At 41.4% G+C, this 25254-nt stretch overlaps 1 protein-coding gene across 3 annotated transcripts in view; it reads right to left on the bottom strand.

Annotated features, from left to right (window-relative positions):
* The window catches only part of LOC109870799 (unconventional myosin-Ib-like), a 149847-nt gene extending 124910 nt beyond the window's left edge, over positions 1–24937 (bottom strand). For all 3 annotated transcript variants that reach the window (XM_031806337.1, XM_031806338.1, XM_031806339.1), the window contains exons 1-2: positions 24565–24937; positions 1415–1559 (exon numbers count right to left, since the gene is read on the bottom strand). In XM_031806337.1, coding sequence (XP_031662197.1) covers positions 1415–1540 — 126 coding nt within the window. In that variant the 5' untranslated portion in view covers positions 1541–1559; positions 24565–24937. The remainder of the gene's footprint in view (positions 1–1414; positions 1560–24564) is intronic.
* Between the last annotated feature and the right edge of the window lie 317 nt (positions 24938–25254).

The following is a 25254-nucleotide window of genomic DNA, read 5'->3' as shown; positions in this document are numbered from 1 at the left end:
TGCCTCATTTGAGACATCTACATTCTTCAGTGATGTGATTTATTGATTGGTAAACTCAGGGTTCTGTGGTGAGGTTTCTGTATCTGTGCCACTGTTTAAGGACTAAAATTAATAGGTTTAAGCACATAGCTAGCAGTGAGTTTAGGAACAATGAATTATGTATCTGCAGAAGTAGACGGCTTGTCTGTTTGTCTAGGCTAAATGTAAGCATACACTTTTAGCAAAATTGAGGGAACAAAAATAAAGCTGAACCACAGCATTGAGACTAACTGGGTTTTGTCCCAGCAGCCTCTAAGTCAAATACATTTGGATATTTGCATACATTCAAGCATCACGTACATTTAATACACACACACAAAGTTTAAATGTATTTGGCTAAGGTGCATGTAAACTCAGTTAAACACTGTCAGTGATTTATTTAGAATACAAGACACACTTAAGCAGCATGGCATTCTGCAGCGATAAACCATCCCAACTCGTTTGAGCTTAGTGAGACTATCATTTGTTTTTCAACAGGACAATGACCCAACACACTTCCAGGCTGTGTACAGCTTCTACCCCCAAGCCACAAGACTCCTGAGAAGCTAATCAAATGGCTACCCAGACTATTTTCATTGCTGTCGTCCCCCTCACACAAACACGCTGCTACTACTCTCTGTTATTTTCTATGCATAGTCACTACACTACCTACACATACTACCTCAACACTGGTGCCCCCGCACATTGACTGTACCGGTACACCCCGCTATTTACTGCTGCTTTTTAATTATTTGTTATTCTTTAAAAAACATATTTTCTTTAAACTGTATTGTTGGTTAAGAGCTTGTAAGTAAGCATTTCACTGTAAGGTGAAACCTGTTGTATTTGGCACGTGACAAATACATTTAATTGTAAGGGCTATTTGACCAAGAAGGAGAGTGATGGAGTGCTGCATCAGATGACCTGACCGCCACAATCAGCCAACCTCAACCCAACTGAGATGGTTTGGGATGAGATGGACCGCAGAGTGAAGGTTAAAGCAGCCAACAGTACTCAGTACTCAGCACATGTGGGAACTCCTTCAAGATTGTTGGAAAAGCATTCCAGGTGAAGCTGGTTGAGAGAAAGCTAAGGGTGTGCAAAGCTGTCATTAAGACAAAGGGTGGCTACTTTGAAGATTCTAAAATATACTTTAGATTTGTTTAACATTTTTTGGTTACTACATGATTCCATATTTTAGTTCATAGTTTTGATGTCTTCACTATTATTCTACAATGTAGAAAATAGTCAAAAGAAAAGAACCTTGAATGAGTAGGCGTGTCCAAACGTTTGGCTGGTACAGTATGTACTATACGTACGCATGTATGTACAAAACCAGGTCAATTATACAGTATATATGTGTGTGTGTTTTATAACTTGATGAGGGAGAACTTACGTAGATCTCATTGTGGTCGAAGCGTTTCCTCAGGTTCTCGATGAAGGAGTCTTCGTTGAGGGGTTCTAGCAGGACCATGTCCCCCACTCCTATCATGTTGTCTAGAAGTGACGTCTTCACCTCCATTTTGGAATGAGCAATCCCCCTGTAGAGAAAATTAACAAATTGAATACATTATACATAGTTGAAACAAGAACTTGGATGTGGCTACAATATTGGTAGCAAAAGTATATAGTTGCTTCAGATGACATTATCATCTGTCAGTCAATGCATAACTCTAGAACTTCAGTCATTATTGTTTAGGTGAACACATTACTCTTTAGACAAAGTATGATTAGGCACTCATCCTAGTGCAATGGCAATCTAATGTGGAATAGTGATATACAGGAGGGCTTGTTTGGCAGTCCACCACCTTATCGAAGTCTATAGCCTCCCATGTCCACAGTCCACTTCTAGTAGTCCAGCTGTGGTCTGTCTGGATCATTTGTGTCAAGGACTGTCCGTCAGTGCCCCTTCCGACCCAACCCCCCCACCCATCCAGCAACTCTGTGCTGTACAGTGTGATGCAGGTAAAAACAAAAAATGTTCACAGTTTGTTTACAGTTAGTGTGATAACTATGCTAATATTACAAGTGTCACCTTTGGAAAAACAAGCCCAACCAACCTAGAATCCCATGTTTGTGCATTGTGGTAGGTTGTTACTGCTGATCTAAAGGACTGGGTTAGAAACGGGAGAACTGTAGACAATACACGATGGGCATGTCGCTTCAGCCCGGCCCCTCTATTACAACAATGCACAGAGTTTGGGGTACAGCAAATCCCCGATATAAAGGCCTTGAATGTGGCCCTAGGCCTCTTTATCGTCAGCCCAAAAGCGCTAGGATTTAGTGTCCACAGGGGACAGGGAAAGAGGCCGAAAAACCGCCACCCCCAGCAGTGTCGGTCTCCTGATCTCTCCCCTGCCTTCTAAATATTACCCAGGGTTTTATCTGGATCAAAAAGGGGCTTAGATGGTGGGCGTGGCATTGCAATGAGTGAGGTCGGCCATCAGCACGGCTACATTTTAGATAATTTGAGGCTCCCCATCTTGGCACTTTTGCCATGCATTCGAGAGAAAGTTATGAAAGTTTTGAAGCTAGTTCCCTGCAATTCTATGCATGTGTTCTTTTGCTTAAACAATAGAATTAAAATAGTTAAATTCATTGTTTTCTAAATTCAACTCAACCCGACTATCTTGCGTATATTTTTATGATAGTTCCCAAAGATTATATTATTAAACGTATTAGGTCCATTATGGTTTCTACATACTTTATATCTGGTTTTAGTCATTAAAAAGTTCACTTAGTTTTTCCATCCCCCCCAAAACACAAACAACCAAAAGTATGTGGACAGCTGCTTGTCAAACATCTCATTCCAAAATCATGGGCATTAATAGGGAGCATCCACATTGTTATGTTGAAAATAGGAAAGGGCCTTCCCAAACTGTTGGCACAAAATTGGAAGCGCAGAATAATCTAGAATTTCTTTGTATGCTCTCGCATTAACCTCTCCCTTCACTGGAACTAAGGCGCCTAGCCAAACAATGAAAAACAGCCCCACACCATTATTCCTCCTCCAGCAAACTTTACAGTTGGCACTATACATTGGGTTAGGTAGCATTTTCCTGGCATCCGCCAAACCCAGATGATTCGTCCGTCGAACTGCCAGACGGTGAAGTGTGATTCTTCACTCCAGAGAACGTGTTGCCACAGAGTCCAACGCATGGTGATTGTAGACTTGTGTGCAGCTGCTCAGCCCCGGAAACCCATTTCATGAAGCTGCCGATGAACCGTTCTTGTGCCGACGATGCTTCCATAGGCAGTTTGGAACTTGGTAGTGAGTGTTATAACCGAGGACAGATGATTTTTACGCGCTTCAGCACTCGGCGGTCCTGTTCTGTGAGCTTGTGTGGCCTACCACTACGCGGCTGAGCCATTGTGGGCCCTAGACATTTCCACTTCACAATAACAGCACTTACAGTTGACCAGGGCAGCTCTACCATGTTAGAAATTTGACGAACTGACTTGTAGGAAAGATGGCATATCACAGTGTCATGTTAAAAGTAACCGAGCGCCGCAGCGAAACCATTCTGCCAATGTTTGTCTATGGAGATTGCATGGCTGTGTGCTCGATTCTATATACACACACGTCAGCAACAGGTGTGGCTGGAATAGCCAAATCCACTAATTTGAAGGAGTGTCACATACGTGTGTGTGTGTGTGTGTGTGTGTGTGTGTGTGTGTGTGTGTAAAAGAAAGGAAGTTGCCCTGCACTCTCCAGGTTTCGTGGCTCAGAGGTCATTTCAACCATTTGAACCAGAGTCGGGTCTTTACATTCAGATTTTGTCAGTGTATCCCATATGGCTCCCTATTCCCTATAGTGCACTATTTTTGACCAGAGCCCTCTGGTAAAAAGTAGCACGCTATATAGAGGATAGGGTGTCATTTGGAACGCAGCCTCAGTTTGAGGAGCAAACCCAACCCTGCCTCTCTCAAGCAAAGCAGACGTCCATGGCCCACCCACAAGTCAAGTGCGAGGTCCGTTCTTCGATTACATAATTCACAGAGGAATCTCTCAAGTCCACTGTGTCGAGTCCACCGACTCGAAGGATTTCAACATGCATCGAAGGAGCAGCCAATGAAACGGGCCCAAACCAAACCTCCGCTGAACAAACACATCCCGCAGAGTTTATTTTGAGCTGGCTATGTTTAGAACTGTTTGTTATTGGCTGATCAAGAGCTCCTCTGGAGACCTCAGGCCTTCAGGTCCCACAGAGACAGCAGTTTTAATTTCGGCTGCCTTTCCTGTCCAGGGCCCATATTCATAAAACAGAGTACGAGTATTGATATAGGATCAGGTCCCCCCCTCTAACTCATTCATTAGGACTTTAAAGGCAAAACTGATCCTAGAGCAGCACTATTACATTAAGATGCTATTAAGAAAAAGGGCCCGGAACTAAGTCAGCAAGTGCTTATAATGCAAACACATGAGGCTTAATTCATAGTAACCTGTAAAGATTTCAGCAAAAACGACATAATCCAATATCTGGGGGAAAAAATCTGACTGGTCTGTTTGGAAAAACAATTCCAACTAGGGATGCAAGATATCGCTATCGGCCGATATTAGCTAAAAATGACAACGTCGGTATCAGCTCAATGTCTAGGTTTAACGCCAATGTTAAAAACGGACGTCAACGCATACCTATATAACGTAGGTACATGACATAATGACACCACATAAACATTTGCGCTACACATGCAACACAGCACTCCTAACCTAGCCCACAATGTCTGCTGTGTGGATCGAGCAGTCAACAAGTCGAGCACTCATTTGAAAGAGTAAGAACATTTTAGCGAGACAACTCAAAGGCGAAATCCATTAAAGCAAAATGTATGGAATTCAGTGCCCTTGACACATCAACCGTTCTCTGTCGTGGGTGATGTTGGCTTTCGCCAACTGGTCGAGCACCGGTACACACAACCAAGTGTGTTATTTTCAATATGTTGCCCTACCGGAGTTACACAGTAATAGAGAGTCACTGCTATTAGCTTCACGACATACAGTTGAAGTGGGAAGTTTACCTTAACCTGAGTTTAAATGTATTTGGCTTTCACAATTCCTGACATTTAATCCTAGTAATAATTACCTGTCTTAGGTCAGTTAGGATCACCACTTTATTTTAAGAATGTGAAATGACAGAATAATAGTAGTGTGATTTATTTCAGCTTTTATTTCTGTCATCACATTCCCAGTGGGTCAGAAGTTTACATACGCTCGATCAATATTTGGTAGCAATGCCTGTAAATTGTTTACTTGGGTCAAACGTGTCAGGTAGAAGCGGCAGGGTAGCCTAGTGGTTAGAGCGGTGGACTAGTAACCGGAAGGTTGCAAGTTCAAACCCCCGAGCTGACAAGGTACAAATCTGTCATTCTGCCCCTGAACAGGCAGTTAACCCACTGTTCCTAGGCCGTCATTGAAAATAAGAATTTGTTCTTAACTGACTTGCCTAGTTAAATAAAGGTTTAAAAAAAAAAAAAAAATGTAAAGGTAGCCTTCCACAAGCTTCCCACAATGAGTTGGGTGATTCTCCTGACAGAGCTAGTGTAACAGTCAGGCTTGTAGGCCTCCTTGCTCGCACACGCTTTTTCAGTTCTGCCCACAGATTTGATGGGATTGAGGTCAGGGCTTTGTGATGGCCACTCCAATACCTTGACTTTGTTGCCCTTAAGCCATTTTGCCACAACTTTGGAAGTATGCTTGGGGTCATTGTCTATTTGGAAGACCCATTGCGACAAAGCTTTAACTTCCTGACTGATGTCTTGAGATGTTGCTTCAATATATCCACATACATTTACTTCCTCATGACGCCATCTATTTTGTGAAGTGCACCAGTCCCTCCTACAGCAAAGCACCCCACAACATGATGCTGCCACTCCCGTGCTTCACAGTTGCCTCCCCCTTTTTCCTCCAAACATAATGATGGTCATTATGGCCAAACAGTTCTATTTTTGTTTCATCAGTACAATCTTTGTCCCTGTGTGCAGTTGTAAACCATAGTCTTGCTTTTTTATGGCGGTTTTGGAGCAGTGGCTTCTTCCTTGCTGAGCGGCCTTTCAGGTTATGTCTATACACGACTCGTTTTAGTGGGAATATAGATACTTTTGCAGTGGTTTCCTCCAGCATCTTCACAAGGTCCTTGACTGTTGTTCTGGGATTGATTTGCAGTATTCGCACCAAAGTATGTTCATCTCTAGGAGAAAAAAACGTATCTCCTTCCTGAGCGGTATGACGGGTGCGTGGTCCCATGGTGTTTATACTTGTGTACTATTGTTTGTACAGATGAACGTGGTGCCTTCAGGCATTTGGAAATTGCTCCCAAGGATGAACCAGACTTGTGGAGGTATACCATTTTTTTCCTGAGGTCTTGGCTGATTTCCCCATGTCAAGCAAAGAGGCACTGAGTTTGAAGGTAGGCCTTGAAATATATCTACAGGTACACCTACATCAAATTATGTAAATTAGCCAGAAGCTTCTAAAGACAAAACAAAATTTTTCTGGAATTTTCCAAGCTGTTTAAAAGGCACAGTCAACTTAGTGTATGTAAACGTCTGACTCACTGGAATTGGGACACAGTGAAATGATCTGTAAACAATTGTTGGAATAATGAATTGTGAGATGCAAAGTAGATGTCCTAACCGACTTGCCAAAACTACAATGTTTACATACCCTACATTACTCATCTCATATGTATATACTGTACTCGATACCATCTACTGCATCTTGCCTATGCCGTTCTGTACCATCACTCATTCATATATCTTTATGTACATATTCTTTATCCCTTTACACTTGTGTATAAGGTAATAGTTGTGGAATTGTTAGGTTAGTCGTTGGTTATTACTGCATTGTCGGAACTAGAAGCACAATAATTTCTCTACACTCACATAAACATCTGCTAAACATGTGTGTGTGACAAATAAAATTTTATTTTATTTGACTATAGTGTGTTAAACAAGAAAATTGTGGAGTGGTTGAAAAACTAGTTTTAATGACTCCAACTTAAGTGTATGTAAACTTCAGACTTCAACTGTACCTACTATTGAACGACGTTTGGGTATTTGTCAAAAAAAGATACGGTAGTACTGTCAAAGCTTTCCAATCATGTCTGCAAACAAGCAAACACCGGCCACGAGCTATGTGTTTACAGTACCACATTGGTAGTAAAGCATCATTTGTTCGACCGCAACTTCTGGGGTCGCTAACGTTAGCTTGGTACGTAGCTAGCACCAACACAACCAGCCTGAAAACAATGACCAGTAGAAACTGCAGTCATTTTCATTATTCTTAGCAATGATTTAGAAATCCTTGTGAGTAAGTATTAGCTAGTCGCCACTTGTTGTTCACTTATTGAAACTGAACTTCAGTTAATGAAAATAAATAGCTAGCCAGCTACTTAACCCTGTTGCCAAAAGCTAATGTTATAAGCAGCCAGCTAGCTTCATCTGGCTAGCGATGCTCGACCGGACCGGGTTGTGTGTTGTAAAGCTAGCCACAATAAGGATTAGGCACAAGAGGAATTTGCAGTTTGCCTTCAAAGTAAGTGTCATTGACAGTGATGCAAATTGATACAAATAGAATTATGCCATACTTTTATTTTTTTGAAGGCTAACTGCAAAGTCCACTATTGTGGATCATCTGTATTGTGGCTAACTTCACATAGATGGGTCCGACCACCATCAATCAAATCAGAACTGTCTTATAAATTAGGGTTATTTTAGATGATACCAAGCTATAGTTAGCTAGCTAATGAAACAGATATCATTTTGCTATGTTTTTGGGGAATAATGTTGTTTGCATCCATGAACTAACTACCGTTTTTCAATGACCAGCACTGTAGATGCGTGAGACAACTTTACCAGCATCATAGCAAATGTATCGATGAATCGTTGTGACACATGAAATACGATTGAGTGTATTAACTACATAAAAAATTAATGAAAGCGTTAAATTATTATGTGATGTGTAGTCATATTCAGATCCTGATTGGTCAAACAATGTTATTTGACAAGTCAGTGTTATTTGATGTGAATCTTTTTTACACACAAAGACCCAAACGGCGTTCCACAGAAATCCTGGTTGAGAATTAAACTGAAGAAATGAACAATGAAACGGCACAGCAAGTAAGTGAAAGAAATAGGCTTTGATTAAGTGTAAATGGCAACAAAAAAATGTCTGAGTCAGTGTGGTGTGTGTAATAGAGGTCGACCGATTATGATTTTTCAACGTCGATAACGATTATTGGAGGACCAAAACAAGCCAATACCGATTAAAATGTATTTGTAATAATGACAATTACAACAATACTGAGTGAAGACGTATTTTAACTTAATATAATACATCAATAAATTTAGCCTCAAATAAATAATGAAACCTGTTCAATTTGGTTTAAATAATGCAAAAACAAAGTGTTGGAGAAGAAAGTAAAAGTGCAATATGTGCCATGTAAAAAAAGATAACGTTTAAGTTCCTTGCTCAGAACATATGAAAGCTGGTGGTTCCTTTTAACATGAGTCTTCAATATTCCCAGGTAAGAAGTTTTAGGTTGTAATTATAGGAATTTCCCTCTATACCATTTGTATTTCATTAACCTTTGACTATTGGATGTTCTTATAGGCACTTTAGTATTGCCAGTGTAACAGTATAGCTTCCGTCCCTCTCCTCGCTCCTCCCTGGGCTCGAACCAGAAATACAACGACAACAGCCACCCTCGAAGCAGCGTTACCCATGCAGAGCAAGGGGAACAACTACTCCAAGTCCAGAGCGAGTGACGTTTGAAACGCTATTAGCACGCACCCCGCTAACTAGCTAGCCATTTCACTTCGGTTACACAAGCCTCATCTCGGGAGTTGATAGGCTTGAAGTCATAAACAGCGCAATGCTTGACGCACAATGAAGAGCTGCTGGCAAAACACATGAAAGTGTTATAATATAATAACACACAGAAATACCAGCCTTAGGTCATTAATATGGTCGAATCCGGAAACTATCATCTCGAAAACAAGACGTTTATTCTTTCATTGAAATACAGAACCGTTCCGTATTTTATCTAAGGGGTGGCATATCCATTAGTCTAAATATTCCTGTTACATTGCACAACCTTCAATGGTTAGGTACACATTGGAGCAACGATACGCACCGCATCGATTATATGCAACGCAGGACACGCTAGATAAACTAGTAATATCCTCAACCATGTGTAGTTAACTAGTGATTATGATTGATTGTTTTTTATAAGTTTAAATGCTAGCTAGCAACTTACCTTGGCTTACTGCATTCGCGTAACAGGCAGTCTCCTCATGGAGTGCAATGAGAGGCAGGTGGTTAGAGCGTTGGACTAGTTAACTGTAAGGTTGCAAGATTGAATCCCCCGAGTTGACAAGGTGAAAATCTGTCGTTCTGCCCCTGAACAAGGCAGGTAACCCACCGTTCCTAGGCCTTCATTGAAAATAATAATCACGGCCGAATGTGTTAAAGCCTGGATTCGAAACAGGAACTGTAGTGACGCCTATTGCACTGAGATGCCGTGCCTTAAAACACAATGGATGCAGCGGTCTAACTATTTAACTGTACTAGAATGCTTAAAGGGCTGCAAACATTTTAAATATCAATATCTTTTTTTGACAAGGTAAATATTGGATATCGGTATCAGCCAAAAACTTCATATCGGTGCATCTCTTATTCCAAGGTGTATTTTCTTCATTGCATAGCAACGGGGAAAGTTCTGTTGAAATCTGGACTTCCTGACTGTGTACCCCCCTCAGTTTTTCTGGCTTCTGTTCTGCTAGAGGGCACACTTATAAGGCCATAAAAAAAATCTTTAAAAAAAAATCCTTAGTAGGACACAAGCTTCCACGATCCAAGCACACGACTCACTTTAAGACACAGTATGGAAAACAATCATTTCAATGTATTTTTATTTATTCCAATGCATTCGGAAAGTATTCAGACCCCTGGACTTTCTCATAACAGCCTTATTCTAAAATTGATTTTTTTTAAAGGTTCCCCTTGATCAACACACAATACCCATAATGACAAAGAGAAAACAGGTTTAGAAATGTTTGCAAATGTATAAAATAAAAAAATACAAAAAATACGTAATTTACATAAGGATTCAGAGACTTTGCTGTGACACTTGAAATTGAACTCCAGTGCATCCCGTTTCCATTGATCATCCTTGAGAAGTTTCTACAAGTTGGAGTCCACCGGTGGTAAATCCAATTGATTTGACATGATTTGGAAAGGCACACACCTGTGTCTGTCTATCTATCCATCTCTATATAATATAAGGTCCCAAAGTTGACAGTGCATGTCAGAGCAAAAACCATGCCATGACGTCGAAGGAATTGTCTGCAGAGCTCCGAGACTGGATTGTGTTGAGGCACAGATCTGGGGAAGGGTACCAAAATATTTCTGCAACATTGATGGTCCACAAGAACACAGTGGCCTCCATCATTCTTCAATTAAATAAGTTTGGGACCACAAAGACAATTCCTAGAGCTGGCCTCCCGGGCCAAACTTAGCAATTGGCAAGAACACAATGATCACTCTGACAGAGCTCTAGAGTTCCTCTGTGGAGATGGGAGAAACTTCCAGAAGGAAAAACGTCTTTGCAGCACTACACCAATCAGGCCTTTATGGTAGAGTGGGCAGACGGAAGCCACTTCTCAGTAAAAGTCACATTCCAGCCTGCTTGGAGTATGCCAAAAGGCACCTAAATACTCGGACAGTAAGAAACAAGATTCTCTGGTCTGATGAAACCAAGATTGAACTCTTTGGCCTGAATGCCAAGCATCATATCTGGAAGAATGCTGGCACCATCCAACGGCAGTATCATGCTGTGGGGATGTTTTTCAGCGGCAGGGACTGGGAGACTAGTCGGGATCGAGGGAACGATGAACGGAGTAAAGTAGACAGATCCTTGATGGAAACCCAGAGCGCTAAGGACCTCAGACTGGGACAAAGGTTCACCTTCCAGCAGGACAACGACCCTAAGACCACAGCAAAGACAATGCAGGAGTGGCTTCGGGACAAGTCTCTGAATGTCCTTGAGTGGCCCGGCCAAGATTTGAACCCGATCAAACATCTCTGGAGAGACCTGAAAATAGATGCGCAGCGACACGCCCCATCCAACCGGAAAGCTTGAGAGGATCTGCGGAGAACAATGGGAGAAACCCCAAATACAGATGTGCCAAGCTTGTAGTGTCATACCCAAGAAGACTTGAGACGGTAATCATTGCCAAAGGTGCTTCAACAAAGTACTGAGTCTGAATACTTTTTTTAATACAATTTGCAAACATTTCTAAAAATCTGTTTTTGTTTTGTCATTATGGGGTATTGTGTGTAGATTAGTGGGGACTTTAAAAAAAAATCTATTTTAGAATAAGGCGGTAACGTGAAAAAATTTAAGGGATCTGAATAGTTTCCAAATGCACTGTAGATGGCAGCTAAAAGCTGAATTTCTTATATATCAGGAAATATCTTAGAACTTTATCTAATACATGTCGGCTCCACATTAATCGTCGCAAATAGACTGTTTAACCAGTTTAACTGAAATTGTAAGCCTCGTCTTCCGTCAGTCATCATTAGCCTACCTGTTCACAGTGGGTTGGATGGAAAGATATGGGACAACAGCAGAGTGGTTTGCCTCAGTTTAAACCAGATGGACCCTCTCAGCCTAATTGAGGAAATAATCATCCACAAAAGCATTTAGAGCAGGAAGGTAATATACATTAACAGGAAGAACCCGCTGCACCTGGCGGTAGCTAGACAACACCAGTCTCTGGTTGTAGCTGAGAAACAGGCCACAGCTGCTCTGGGCCATGTTCATTAGGCAACACAGACTGAAATGTGAATTCCAGGGACTACCTGGAATTGTCCAATTAGAAACATTAATTTTGATGCAAACACATTTTGCTACTGCGTGTCCTAATGAATAAGACCCTGACTTACTGTAGCTTATAACAGACCACAGCTGCTGTGGATGGGACTGCCTCGTCTAGGTGCATACCAGTGGAGGCTGGTGTGCGGAGCTGTAGGAGGACAGGCTCATTTTAATGTCTGGAATAATATATAAATGGAACAGTATCAAACATATGAAACCATATGTTTGACTCCGTTTCATTAATTACAATGAGCCCATCTCCCTATAGCTCTTCCCACCAGCCTCCTCTGGTGTATGCTTTACTGCTAATTTATGGGCCATACCTTTGGGACTAATTAGAATAGCAGACTGCCATCACCCACCATCTGCAATCAATTTTCAAACATCACAGGAGATGTAAAGTGCCACCCACCAAAAAAAAGACAGACAAGTAAATTGCCTATATCAAACAACTATCGTACTGTGAATAAGCACTGTGAATAATAGAAAGTATGATGTCAGCGTCAGCTTAAGCTTCAGCTGAGAGTGAATTGCTCCGCTAATATTTTTCATGATTTCAACAAGGATCTGGATGAGCTGTTGCCCTGCCGGCCTGGTAGCCCAGATTCAAATACCACTACCAGGCAGCACCATCAGCAGTCAGTGACACAACACCACCCTATTTTATTGATGCACCTGTTTGTTTTTTGTCAAGGTAGCAGCTATTCTTCCTGGGATCCACATTAAAGAGACTGCCTGAACATGGAGCAGCCTGCCTGTCATATCGAATCCTAACGGGGGGGGCAGTAAAACAATGCTCTGTTGTCAAACTGTAGATCAAATCTACTTAGGATATGTACATAATTGGATGAGTTTACAGTGCATTAGCAAAATCAGTTCCGTTCCGACAACAAAATAGATTTAATAGTATGACAAAATATTAAGCATCTTACTCATTCATAATCCATAAGATTAAAGAGAAACTCAATTACATGGCCTAAAAACAACAAAAAAGTTTTTGCCATATGAAATGTCTACTTCAAATGACATGTAGGTCTTTGGTCCTGGGATTACAAAGCAAGTCACCTCGATAATATTGGTGCTGGCTCACCTCCAGCGTTTGACATTGCCCCATATTTCAAGATGAGAGCAGCGAAAATAATGTATAATTAAAAGGTTCCTGGACTGGGGGCATAAGAGATTTTCCACTCACATAGCGTGGTACGAAGTGTGAAAGAATTCAGTCCGTCACACCCTCAGGCAGAGCAACACACAAGGCTACATTTTTTTAACTATGCAAAGCATGCCAAATTATAAATGTCTAGCTGCTGGATACTGACTTGAAAGGAAGCCTGATATACAGTGCCTTGCGAAAGTATTCGGCCCCCTTGAACTTTGCGACCTTTTGCCACATTTCAGGATTCAAACATAAAGATATAAAACTGTATTTTTTTGTGAAGAATCAACAACAAGTGGGACACAATCATGAAGTGGAACGACATTTATTGGATATTTCAAACTTTTTTAACAAATCAAAAACTGAAAAATTGGGCGTGCAAAATTATTCAGCCCCTTTACTTTCAGTGCAGCAAACTCTCTCCAGAAGTTCAGTGAGGATCTCTGAATGATCCAATGTTGACCTAAATGACTAATGATGATAAATACAATCCACCTGTGTGTAATCAAGTCTCCGTATAAATGCACCTGCACTGTGAGTTTCAGAGGTCCGTTAAAAGCGCAGAGAGCATCATGAAGAACAAGGAACACACCAGGCAGGTCCGAGATACTGTTGTGAAGAAGTTTAAAGCCGGATTTGGATACAAAAAGATTTCCCAAGCTTTAAACATCCCAAGGAGCACTGTGCAAGCGATAATATTGAAATGGAAGGAGTATCAGACCACTGCAAATCTACCAAGACCTGGCCGTCCCTCTAAACTTTCAGCTCATAAAAGGAGAAGACTGATCAGAGATGCAGCCAAGAGGCCCATGATCACTCTGGATGAACTGCAGAGATCTACAGCTGAGGTGGGAGACTCTGTCCATAGGACAAAAATCAGTCGTATATTGCACAAATCTGGCCTTTATGGAAGAGTGGCAAGAAGAAAGCCATTTCTTAAAGATATCCATAAAAAGTGTTGTTTAAAGTTTGCCACAAGCCACCTGGGAGACACACCAAACATGTGGAAGAAGGTGCTCTGGTCAGATGAAACCAAAATGGAACTTTTTGGCAACAATGCAAAACATTATGTTTGGTGTAAAAGCAACACAGCTCATCACCCTGAACACACCATCCCCACTGTCAAACATGGTGGTGGCAGCATCATGGTTTGGGCCTGCTTTTCTTCAGCAGGGACAGGGAAGATGGTTCAAATTGATGGGAAGATGGATGGAGCCAAATACAGGACCATTCTGGAAGAAAACCTGATGGAGTCTGCAAAAGACCTGAGACTGGGACGGAGATTTGTCTTCCAACAAGACAATGATCCAAAACATAAAGCAAAATCTACAATGGAATGGTTCAAAAATAAACATATCCAGGTGTTAGAATGGCCAAGTCAAAGTCCAGACCTGAATCCAATCGAGAATCTGTGGAAAGAACTGAAAACTGCTGTTCACAAATTCTCTCCATCCAACCTCACTGAGCTCGAGCTGTTTTGCAAGGAGGAATGGGAAAACATTTCAGTCTCTCGATGTGATAGAGACTGATAGAGACATACCCCAAGCGACTTACAGCTGTAATCGCAGCAAAAGGTGGCGCTACAAAGTATTAACTTAAGGGGGCTGAATAATTTTGCACGGCCAATTTTTCAGTTTTTGATTTGTTAAAAAAGTTTGAAATATCCAATAAATGTCGTTCCACTTCATGATTGTGTCCCACTTGTTGTTGATTCTTCACAAAAAAATACAGTTTTATATCTTTATGTTTGAAGCCTGAAATGTGGCAAAAGGTCGCAAAGTTCAAGGGGGCCGAATACTTTCGCAAGGCACTGTACATGTTCAACCATACTACAATTTCACCATGATAAATGCAATCTAAAAGAAAAACAAATTTAAAAAAGGTCAACAAAAACATTCGTAATCAGTATGATACACGAGCCAGACGAACCTAAGAGCCAGTTTGCCTTGCATGATACTGCAGCTTGAGTAAACAAATGATAAAGTTCATTATTGCATTTAATTGACTGCAAATCCCATAGTAGGGACAGAGGTTGTGTGGGTTGTGAGATAACATCACAGCTTGTTGGCAATCACAGCGATTAAAAACAAAGAGACGAGGCAGTCGGTCAGGCATGCTGAGGAGCTTTAGTAAAGCAGGGAGAGAGAGATGCATCATGGGGAGGGGGTTGGTGGAGGAGGATAAGAGCAATGGAAGGCTGGGACAGTGACCTGCGATACAAGAGCATGGAGTTGTGTGTGTGTGTGTGTATCATTTCTCCTTCCCTGCATTTTTAAACTGCTTAACGGCACTGAATGAACTGACAAAGTGATGGTGAGAGGATTTCTCTAGGAGTGGATCTGGATTCATTATGGGAATACTTAGTGTGCTCAGAAGACCATTCGACTTGAAATGATGCATGTGATCGTTATCAGGAAGGAATGATGAAGCATCTTGGCACTTGGTCATGGCTTCATCCCAAATGGCACCCTATTCCCTACATACTAATCAAGGTCCACTACCCATAAGGCTCTGGTCAAAAGTAGTGCACTATATAGAGACTAGTGGCATTTGGCCATGATTCCAGATCCGTGCATCATACTTGTGTTTGCACAACATTAGTGCGGTTGACTCCAGTATCCGGTCTATCAGAGTACAGTCAGGGAGCGAGAACATAATACAGGCCCATTTCTCCTAAATGACGTTACTTTCATGGTAAACTCGCCGTGGCGAGCCATGCAACTGAATACAATATACTCCTCCTTCAGAAAATAATCATAATTGTAATGTCTAACTCAATTACACCTAGCCTATTAGAACTGAATTCTTTTTTTCTTTTTTCTTTTTTTAAATACTGCTGGCCATGAGTCAAGAACAACATGATCTGATGTAGGGCAAGTCCACGATAACAGAATGATGTAGACTCATATTTTTCAAAAGCCGATGATTGCAAAGTTAAACCATGCAACTCTAACAATATCCACTGAAAATGGTCCAAAAACGCTAAGTTTGGTAACAGAATGACAGTTGGTGCTATGTGCCATCATTCTGTTACCAAAATATGCATCTGCACTGTTCAAGTAAATGTGTTTCTAAAAGTGTTAGTTGAAATTGTTAAAAGTCGTCCTTGAGCACAGAGTTGTATGGTTCAACTTTGCAATCATTGATTTTTGTGTGAAACATTTTAAAGTGAAAATTTTTAGTTTCAGCATCATTCTGTTACAGTGGAATTGCCTTGTAAAGTAGAGCTGAGAGAGATACTTAGAAATAACATTCATAGAAACATAGATCCTCCTTAGAAACTCAAAAGGTTAGGCAACAAGTCTGGTCAAAAGACACACAACTCATAAATAATCATAATAAATTGAAAGTAGTGATGTACCGATATGACATCTTAGTCCGATACCAATATTTTCCTTGTAAAAAATTTCAAAAAGATTCCTATAATCATCTTTGAGTGTCAAAAAAGATACACGTCAACACTACTTAACGTGTCAAATAAGCTTGTTGACCAATCAGGATCTGAATATGACTGGACGTCACATAATAATTTAGCGTGTTCATAAATTTTTTTACGTAGTTATTACACCATCACTCGTATTTCATATGTCATAACGATTCATCGATCCATATTCTATGATGCTGGTAAAGTTGTCTCGCGCAACCTACAGTGCTGGTCATTAAAAAAAAGGCAGCTAGCTCATGGATGCAAACAATGTTCTTCCCCAAAAACATACCAAAACCGAAAATCTAAAATAACCCTAATATATAAGACAGTTCTTATTTTATTAATGGTGGTCGGACCCATCTATGTGAAGCTTATCACAATACAGATTAGCCACAATAGTGAGCTTTGCGGTTAGCCCTACAATTTGTATTCATTTGCATCACTGTCAATGACGTACTTTTATTTTGAAGGCAAACGGCAAATTCCTCATGCCTAATCCTTATAGTGGCTAGCTTTACAACACACAACCCAATACGGTCGAGCGTCACTGGCCAGATGAAGCTAGCTGGCTGCTTATAACGTTAGCTTTGGGCAACAGGGTTAAGTAGCTGGCTAGCTATTTATTTTCATGAACTGAAGTTCAGTTTCAATTGGTGAACAACAAGTGGCGACCTAGCTAATACTTATAAGGATTCCAAAATCATTGCTAAGAATAATGAAAATAACTGCAGTTTCTACTGGTCATTGTTTTCAGGCTGGTTGTATTGGTGCTAGCTAGGTACCAAGCTAAAGCTAGCTACCCCAGAAGTTGCGGTCGAACAAATAATGCTTTATTACCAACGCGGGTACTGTAAACACATCGTTCGAGGCCGGTGTTTGCCGACTTTCTTTTTTGTACAGCTTTGACAGTGCTACTGTATCTTTCTTTGACACGCAAAGCCCCAACCGGCACTCCATAGTATGTATGTTGTGAAGCTAATAGCAGTGATACTATTACTGTGTAACTCTGGTAGGGCAACATCTGAAAAATAACACACTTGGAAGTGTGTACCGGTGCTCGACCAATCGACGAAAGCCAACATCACCCACGACAGAGAATGATTGATTGTCAAGGGCAATGAATTCCATTATAATCCGCTCCCCCCCGCAGCTACTCGCCCGAGCCTCCCCAGCTTCTCCTTCACCCAAATCCAGATAGCAAATGTTCTGAAAGAGCTTCAAAGCCTGGACCCATACAAATCAGCTGGGCTAGACAATCTGGACCCTCTCTTTCGAAAACTATCCACCGCCATTGTTGCAACCCTTATTCAACCTCTTTCGTATCGTCCAAGATCCCCAAAGATTGGAAAGCTGCCGCAGTCATCCCCAACTTCAAAGGGGGTGACACTAGACCCAAACTGCTATAGGCCTATATCCATCCTGCCCTGCCTCTCTAAAGTCTTTCGAAAGCCAAGTTAATAAACAGATCACTGTCCATTTCGAATCCCACCGTACCTTCTCCGCTGTGCAATCTGGTTTCCGAGCCAGTCACGGGTGTACCTCAGCCATCGATAAAAGACAGTACTGTGCAGCCGTCTTTATCGACCTGGCCAAGGCTTTTGACTCTGTCAATCACCGTATTCTTATGGGCAAACTCAATAGCCTTGGTTTCTCTAATGACTGCCTCGCCTGGTTCACCAACTACTTCTCAGATAGAGTTCAGTGTGTCAAATCGGAGGGCCTGTTGTCCGGACCTCTGGCAGTCTCTATGGGGGTGCCACAGGGTTCAATTCTCGGGCCGACGCTTTTCTCTGTATATATCAATGATGTCGCGCTTGCTGCGGGAGATTCCCTGATCCACCTCTACGCAGACGACACCATTCTGTATATATCTGACCCTTCCTTGGACACTGTGCTAACTCACCTCCAAACTAGCTTCAATGCCATAAAACACTCCTTCCGTGGCCTCCAACTGCTCTTAAACGCTAGTAAAAACCAAAATGCATGCTTTTCAACCATTTGCTGCTCGCACCCGCCCGCCCGATTAGCATCACCACCCTGGACGGTTCTGACCAAGAAAATACCTAGGTCTCTGGCTAGACTGTAAACTCTCCTTCCAGACTTGTATCAAACATCTCCAGTACAAAATTACACTCGTGTTAATCTGCTAAATTGTCATTCTTATTTACTGCCTACCGCCTCATGCACACACTGTATATAGACTTCTTTTTTTTTTTTCAACTGCATCATTGACTTGTTTGTGTTATTGGCTTGTTTATTGTTTATTCCATGTGCAACTCTGTGTTGTTGTCTGTGTCACACTGCTGTTCTTTATCTTGGCCAGGTCGCAGTTGTAAATGAGAACTTGTTCTCAACTAGCCTACCTGGTTAAATAAAAGGTGAAATAAAAAAGATCTTGGCTTTAATGGATTTCGCCTTTGAGTCGTCTCGCCGAAATGTTCTTACCCTTTCAAATGCCTGCTCGATCCACACAGCAGACAATGTGGGCTAGGTTAGGAATTCTGTGTTGCACGTGTAACACAATTTCACGTGGCGTCATATAGGTCATACATCTACGTTATATTGGTATGCACAGTAGCTTTGACATTCCAATATATCCTGCATCCCTAGTTGAAAGTGAGTGTAAAGTGCTGATAAAAGGGACATTGACTTGGTACAGCAACACATACTCATGAACAACAACTTATAGGCAACAGCTTTAACATTCCCTGTCAGAGCCAAAGTCAGAATCCTGCCTGGGGCAACAGGGACTTTATTAGGACTTGACATTAGTTTGAAAGTTAATATTAAATAAATGGTTGTCATTTTTGCTGGAGGCGTTTTAGAGAGGGTAGGCTAGGGCCTGTCTCTGTATTATGGGTTGAAAACTCTTGTTTTCCCTTCAGCAATGCAACAAACCATGCCTGTCCCCAACAAACAAAAGGGTCCCAACTAGAGAGAACCACCACAACACAGCAAATATCTTTGCCTTGTTGACAGTGAGAGACAGTGGGGTAGTGGTCCCTACCTCCCTCACAATCACCATCACCAATCAGCCCTGTTAGCCTCCAGTGATGATCACTACTGCTGCATATGATTTCTGGGTGTGCTGCTGGTCTGCTAGAGCAGGGTTCCCACAATTGGTCCTGGGGCCCCCCTTGGGTGCACATTTTGGATGTTGCCCTAGCACTACACAACTCATCAAGTTTTGATTATTTGAATCAGCTGTGTAGTGCTAGTGGAAATAAGGGTTCTTCTACTACGCCTCTTTACGTTGTGGCCCTGCCTTGCCATGTTTATATGGTGGCTGTCCTGTTCAATCTATGTGCTGCACAAGACCTGATGGATTTTAACTACCAACTAACCACCCCACAGGGTTATAAAAAATAAAAAAAACTGGTCCCCGTCCCTGCCTCCCTCCCTGCACATGTGCCTCTCCCTCTCAAAAGTATTGCCATAACAGGGTACAACACGCACAGCCACAACATCCTATGCTGCCCGGTGGGATACCAGGTTATTGCCATTAACTTCATAGTGCACCCTATTCCTTGATTTATTGGATTCAAAATACTTGTGTGACGCAACATGTTCTAGGTTTGCCAGCCACACACAAGCAGAGAGAGAGCACACTTAAATATTCCACTACCTCAATGAATGTACCTTACATTTCAAGGTTTTGTGCAGTGAAGTCTTGTCAGTGGGCTACAGTACAGTATGTAGCTCTGCTGTAGCTTAGTTTCAGCAACTGAATGGGAAAAGCAGCTGCCCTGGATTTTAGTAGCATTGAATCAAGTTGAACAGTAATACTTCCTGTAGGGAGATGAAGCATTACACAGAAGTTCAAGGGTTTCAATTTGTGCAATCATAAATCTGGTGACTGACAGTCCCTTCAACAAATCATCTTGCTGTTCCCTTGTTCTGTGTCATTACCTGATAAAGTATGTATTTAATGAATTGTTTGAGTCAGATAAACAACATAGGAAACACACTAGTCTGTCAGTCTGTACCACTTCTAGTAGTAAAGAGGATATCCCTACATATGTAGCCTCCTCCTGTGATGGTCCCATCCTTGAATTTTTTTTAACCAAAAGCCTATCCCACACATTGGAGATGCCAACCAGGAACACCAAGGGAAAACAAGCATTCCCAGATAAAACGTTGACATTCCCCTTTAGAACATGAGCATTCTATGATGAAACAGGGAATGCTCAGGGAACAGTTAAATGTTTTAATTTTTTTTAAATACCTTAAAAAGTAACCATAATCAAGAGCACTATCACATCCTCAAAACCAAACAAGTTAGGATCACCAATTTATTTTAAGAATGTGAAATGTCAGAATAATAGAGAGAATGATTTATTTCAGCTTTTATTTCTTTCATCACATTCCCAGTGGGTCAGAAGTTCACATACACCCAATTAGTATTTGGTAGCATTGCCTTTAAATGGTTTAACTTGGGTCAAACGGAGCCTTCCACAAGCTTCCCACAATAAGCTGGGTGAATTTTGGCCCATTCCTCCTGACAAAGCTGGTGTAATTGAGTCAGGTTTGTAGGCCTCCTTGTTCACATGTTTTCAGTTCTGCCCACAAGTGTTCTATGCGATTGAGGTCAGGGCTTTGTGATGGCCACTCCAATACCTTGACTTTGTTGTCCTTAAGCCATTTTGCCACAACTTTGGAAGTATGCTTGGGGTCATTGCCCATTTGGAAGACCCATTCACGACCAAGCTTTAACTGATGTCTTGAGATGTTGCTTCAATACATCTACATCATTTCCATCCTCATGATGCCATTTATTTTGTGAAGTGCACCAGTCCCTCCTGCAGCAAAGCACCCCCACAACATGATGCTGCCACCCCAGTGCATCACAGTTGTTCTTCGGCTTGCAAGCCTCCCCCTTTTTCCTCCAAAAATGACAATGGTCATTATGGCCAAACAGTTCTATTTTTGTTTCATCAGACCAGAGGACATTTCTCCAAAAAGCATGATCTTTGTCCCCATGTGCAGTTGCAAACCGTAGTCTGGCATTTTATGGTGGTTTTGGATCAGTGGCTTCTTCCTTGCTGAGCGGCCTTTCAGGTTATGTCGATATAGGACCCCTTTTACTGTGGATATAGATAAGTTTGTACCCGTTTCCTCCAGCATCTTTACAAGGTCCTTTGCTCTTGTTCTGGGATTGATTTGCAGTTGTCGCACCAAAGTGCTTTCATATTTCTGACTTGCTAACTGGTTGTAGTTTTTACATGCCGTGTTCAACCAGTTAGCAGGTCAGAAGTTCAGAGTTTCCTAGTTCCGATTAGCACGTGAACGCGACATAACACACAGGACACACACCTCAGTACTCACAACAGCAGATCACCACAGGCAGATCCGAGCAAACATTCATCACTATGGCTGAGGGACTTTGCCCCTGGAAACTAGGCCAGCCTAGAGGACAAACACATGGTTCAGAACACCAGTGGTGTAAAGTAAAGTAAAAATACTTAAAGTACTACTTAAGTTGTTTTGGGGGACTTGCTAGTTAAATTTGACAACTTTTACTTCACTACATTCCAAAAGAAAATATTGTACTTTTTACTCCATACATTTTCCCTGACAACCAAAAGTACTTTTGAATGCTTAGCAGGACAGGAACACTTAAATTCACACACTTATCAAGAGAACAAATGGTCATCCCTACTGCCTCTGGCCTGGCAGACTCACTAAATACAATTGCTTTTGTAAATAATGTCTGAGTGTTGGAGTGAGCCCCTGGCTATACATACATTTTAAAAACAAGAAAATGGTGCCATTTGCTTTACTTAATATAAGGAATTTGAAATTATTTATACTTTTACTATTGATACTTAAGTATATTTAGAACCAAAGACTTTTACTCAAGTAGTATTTTACCGGGTGACTTTCACTTAATATCTAAACTTTCACTCAAGTATGAAAATTGGGTACTTTTTCAACCACTGCCAAACACAAATAAGGGTGGAAAACACAGGCAAATGAGACAACATTGAGACAACACTGATTCATTGTCCCCAGGTGGGTAAATAAACAGCCATTCAGACAAACTCCCCAAACTTCATGGCAGCACCGCACCATCCACATATGCCTGTTTGTTTGATCAGTCCCACTAATAAAAAGGTGACTAGGCTCATGAAGGCAGTGTCATATCTGATGAAACCACAGTAATAAAGAAAAGGGGAACTGTTCTCTGGCTTGCTGGATGGATTTATGGTGCACATGGGCTGAATGTCATAACTACAATGGGGAATGGCCCAATGTCCATTTGGTATTTTTATGACCAATTACATTGTCTTTTGGCAGTGAACAGCTGAGGAGACTATAGCATAGATCCATTATCCTATCTATAATAGCATATACATGACCTGTATGAGCAGTCAGTCTAGAATCAATTAGTTCATCTGAACCAGTGTCTTTGATAGCAGCACTCTGTAGTGGCATTTCAAACATAGCTACTGATCTTCAAGGGTACTAGAAACTGATCTTCAAGGGTACTAGAAAGTTTTTTTTTAATTGGGCTTTCCCTTTCTGTTGTTAGGCATGCTTTGACACAGAAGAACCTATTCCCTAAACAGACAAAGTTGAGTCCAGAAAACAAAACAAGAGGCTATTCTCCTTTGTATGAAGCACAGTGACAAGAGACCTTGGGTTCAAATCCCTGTGAGGTTCCAGTACTTAAAATTAAAAACCACATGAGACCCAGACCCTGGTTGCATCTGAATTACCAAGCTACGTTAGAAAATGCAGACCTAAACCAATTTTCATTCATGTTTTTGGGCCTTCCATGACTCAAAATTCCAAATTCTGGCCCCTGCTACAGTGCATTAGGAAAGTATTCAGACTTGACTTCATCCACATTAAAATGCCCCCCCCCCCCCCCCCCCCTCAATCTACACAAGACCCCATAATGGCAGAGCAAAAATGTATAAAAACCTGTTCTCGCTTTGTCATTATGGGGTATTGTGTGTAGACTGATGAGGAAAAAATATAATTTAATACATTTTTGAATAAGGCTGTAACATAACAAAATGTGGAAAAAGTAAATGGGTCTGAATACTTTCCAAATGGACTCTAATAAGGGAATCACAGGAGGAGGAAAAATAGAGAACCTCTGGGATGTTTCTCAGAGAATAAAAAAGTGTTATGCTTTAAAAGGTTGATGGCGTGGTACAGTAGACAGTAAGTACAGGAAGAGACTCAAAAAGTAATACAATCACTGTGGGTTGTGTCTAATTCATTAAAAGGGTAGGCTATTTCAAAGTGTCTGCAACTAAAGTACATTATTTGTGTATGAAATCACATTCTTGTAGGCTAGTGAAGTGTGGTCCACAGTAAGGACACGAACATAACCACGCGAGTGCATGAAATCTGTGATAAGTCATCTACTTTGTCTTAGCAAAATTACACAGCTTTCTTCAACCTTGTCCTACAAATCTCAATAAAAGCACCGTTCTCTCAACATCGTGTTCTGCTTCAGCGCAATGACAGCAGATGTTCACATTATTGATTAACAATACACAATCGCCATAGGTTTGGACGAGGGGAGAGAAGTAACGAAAGTTAACCCACCCCTCCCGACAGTAGTCTACCAATCTCTTCCCAAATAAAAACAAATACACCCCCCCCCCCAAAAAAAAAAAAATTGAACAAGGGCTCAGGGAATGAATGGTCAGAAACGATTAACAGTGAAAATGTATTGCAAAACCATTACGCCAACCAAACAAACTACACGCATTCAAAGACAAAAAAGCAAGGATGCATCAAACATTTAGGGGGTAGTCTAACGCAAAAAGTTACGTGGCATTAGAGTTGCACAAGTAGGACAAATCAACTAAGGAAGAACAGGATAAACCATGTTAAAACCTTGACCATAAACGGCCAGGGACTAGTGACTGCAGTGTAAATAATGGGGAATAAGGCTACTGCAGACACGTAATATAATTTGGGTTTAGTCCGATTCTCTCAGATTCTGCAACCAACGCGGAATAGTCAATTAGGCTACAAAGTAACATTCAAGTGATGCAACTTTTTTTTGTAAACGCTAGATTTAAACACATAGTGTGGCACATGTGAAATTATAATATTCTACTTGCCTCTGAATTGGAAATGTTGTCCCTTAATCCACTCTGGAGGAAAGTGAAGAATCCCGGGAATATCCCTTCAGTTGAAAAGAGGCTCCTCTATCCTCGTAGTCTTTTTTAGTTATCTGCGTTGTGAATGTGCCTGGACGCGTCTCTCACCCGGGTAGGAGGACTTCCACTTGAGCACTGAGGTGGATAAGGACTACGGTTCCACGACTTCAACCTCTGGTCCACGGGCATAGGGAGTGGCTGGCTGCACAAAGTGCTGCTAGGCGTCCTTCAACGTTAATCACCATCAGTAAGAGAGCGAGAAAAAAAACGTCCTAGATTATCAGATGCACAGCAGTTTAAATTTATCATAACTCATTGGCAGTAAACACATCTATCAGTGCAATACCGCCATCTTGTGACAATTTCAAATCATCATGGACATCATTGCCACAGATAAGAGATTCGGGTAGGCTTATTGCCAAAATAAAGGAAACACTTGAGTAAATGAGGGACAGGCTACAAAGTTGAATGAAAGCAGGTGCTTCCACACAGGTGTGGTTCCTGCATTAGTTAAGCAATTAACATCCCATTATGCTTAGGGTCATAATGCCCAGTTGTCCATTATTTTGTCTACCATGGGTAGATGATACTGTATCTCAGTGACCTTGAAAGAGGGGTCTGAAAGGAGCGTGTGTGTGTGTGAGAGAGAGA

The sequence above is a fragment of the Oncorhynchus kisutch genome, linkage group LG26 (genome assembly GCF_002021735.2).
Source record: "Oncorhynchus kisutch isolate 150728-3 linkage group LG26, Okis_V2, whole genome shotgun sequence".
Classification (NCBI taxonomy): Eukaryota; Metazoa; Chordata; class Actinopteri; order Salmoniformes; family Salmonidae; genus Oncorhynchus; species Oncorhynchus kisutch.
Note: the sequence above shows the minus strand (reverse complement) of the source record. Positions and strands in the feature narration are given on the sequence as shown.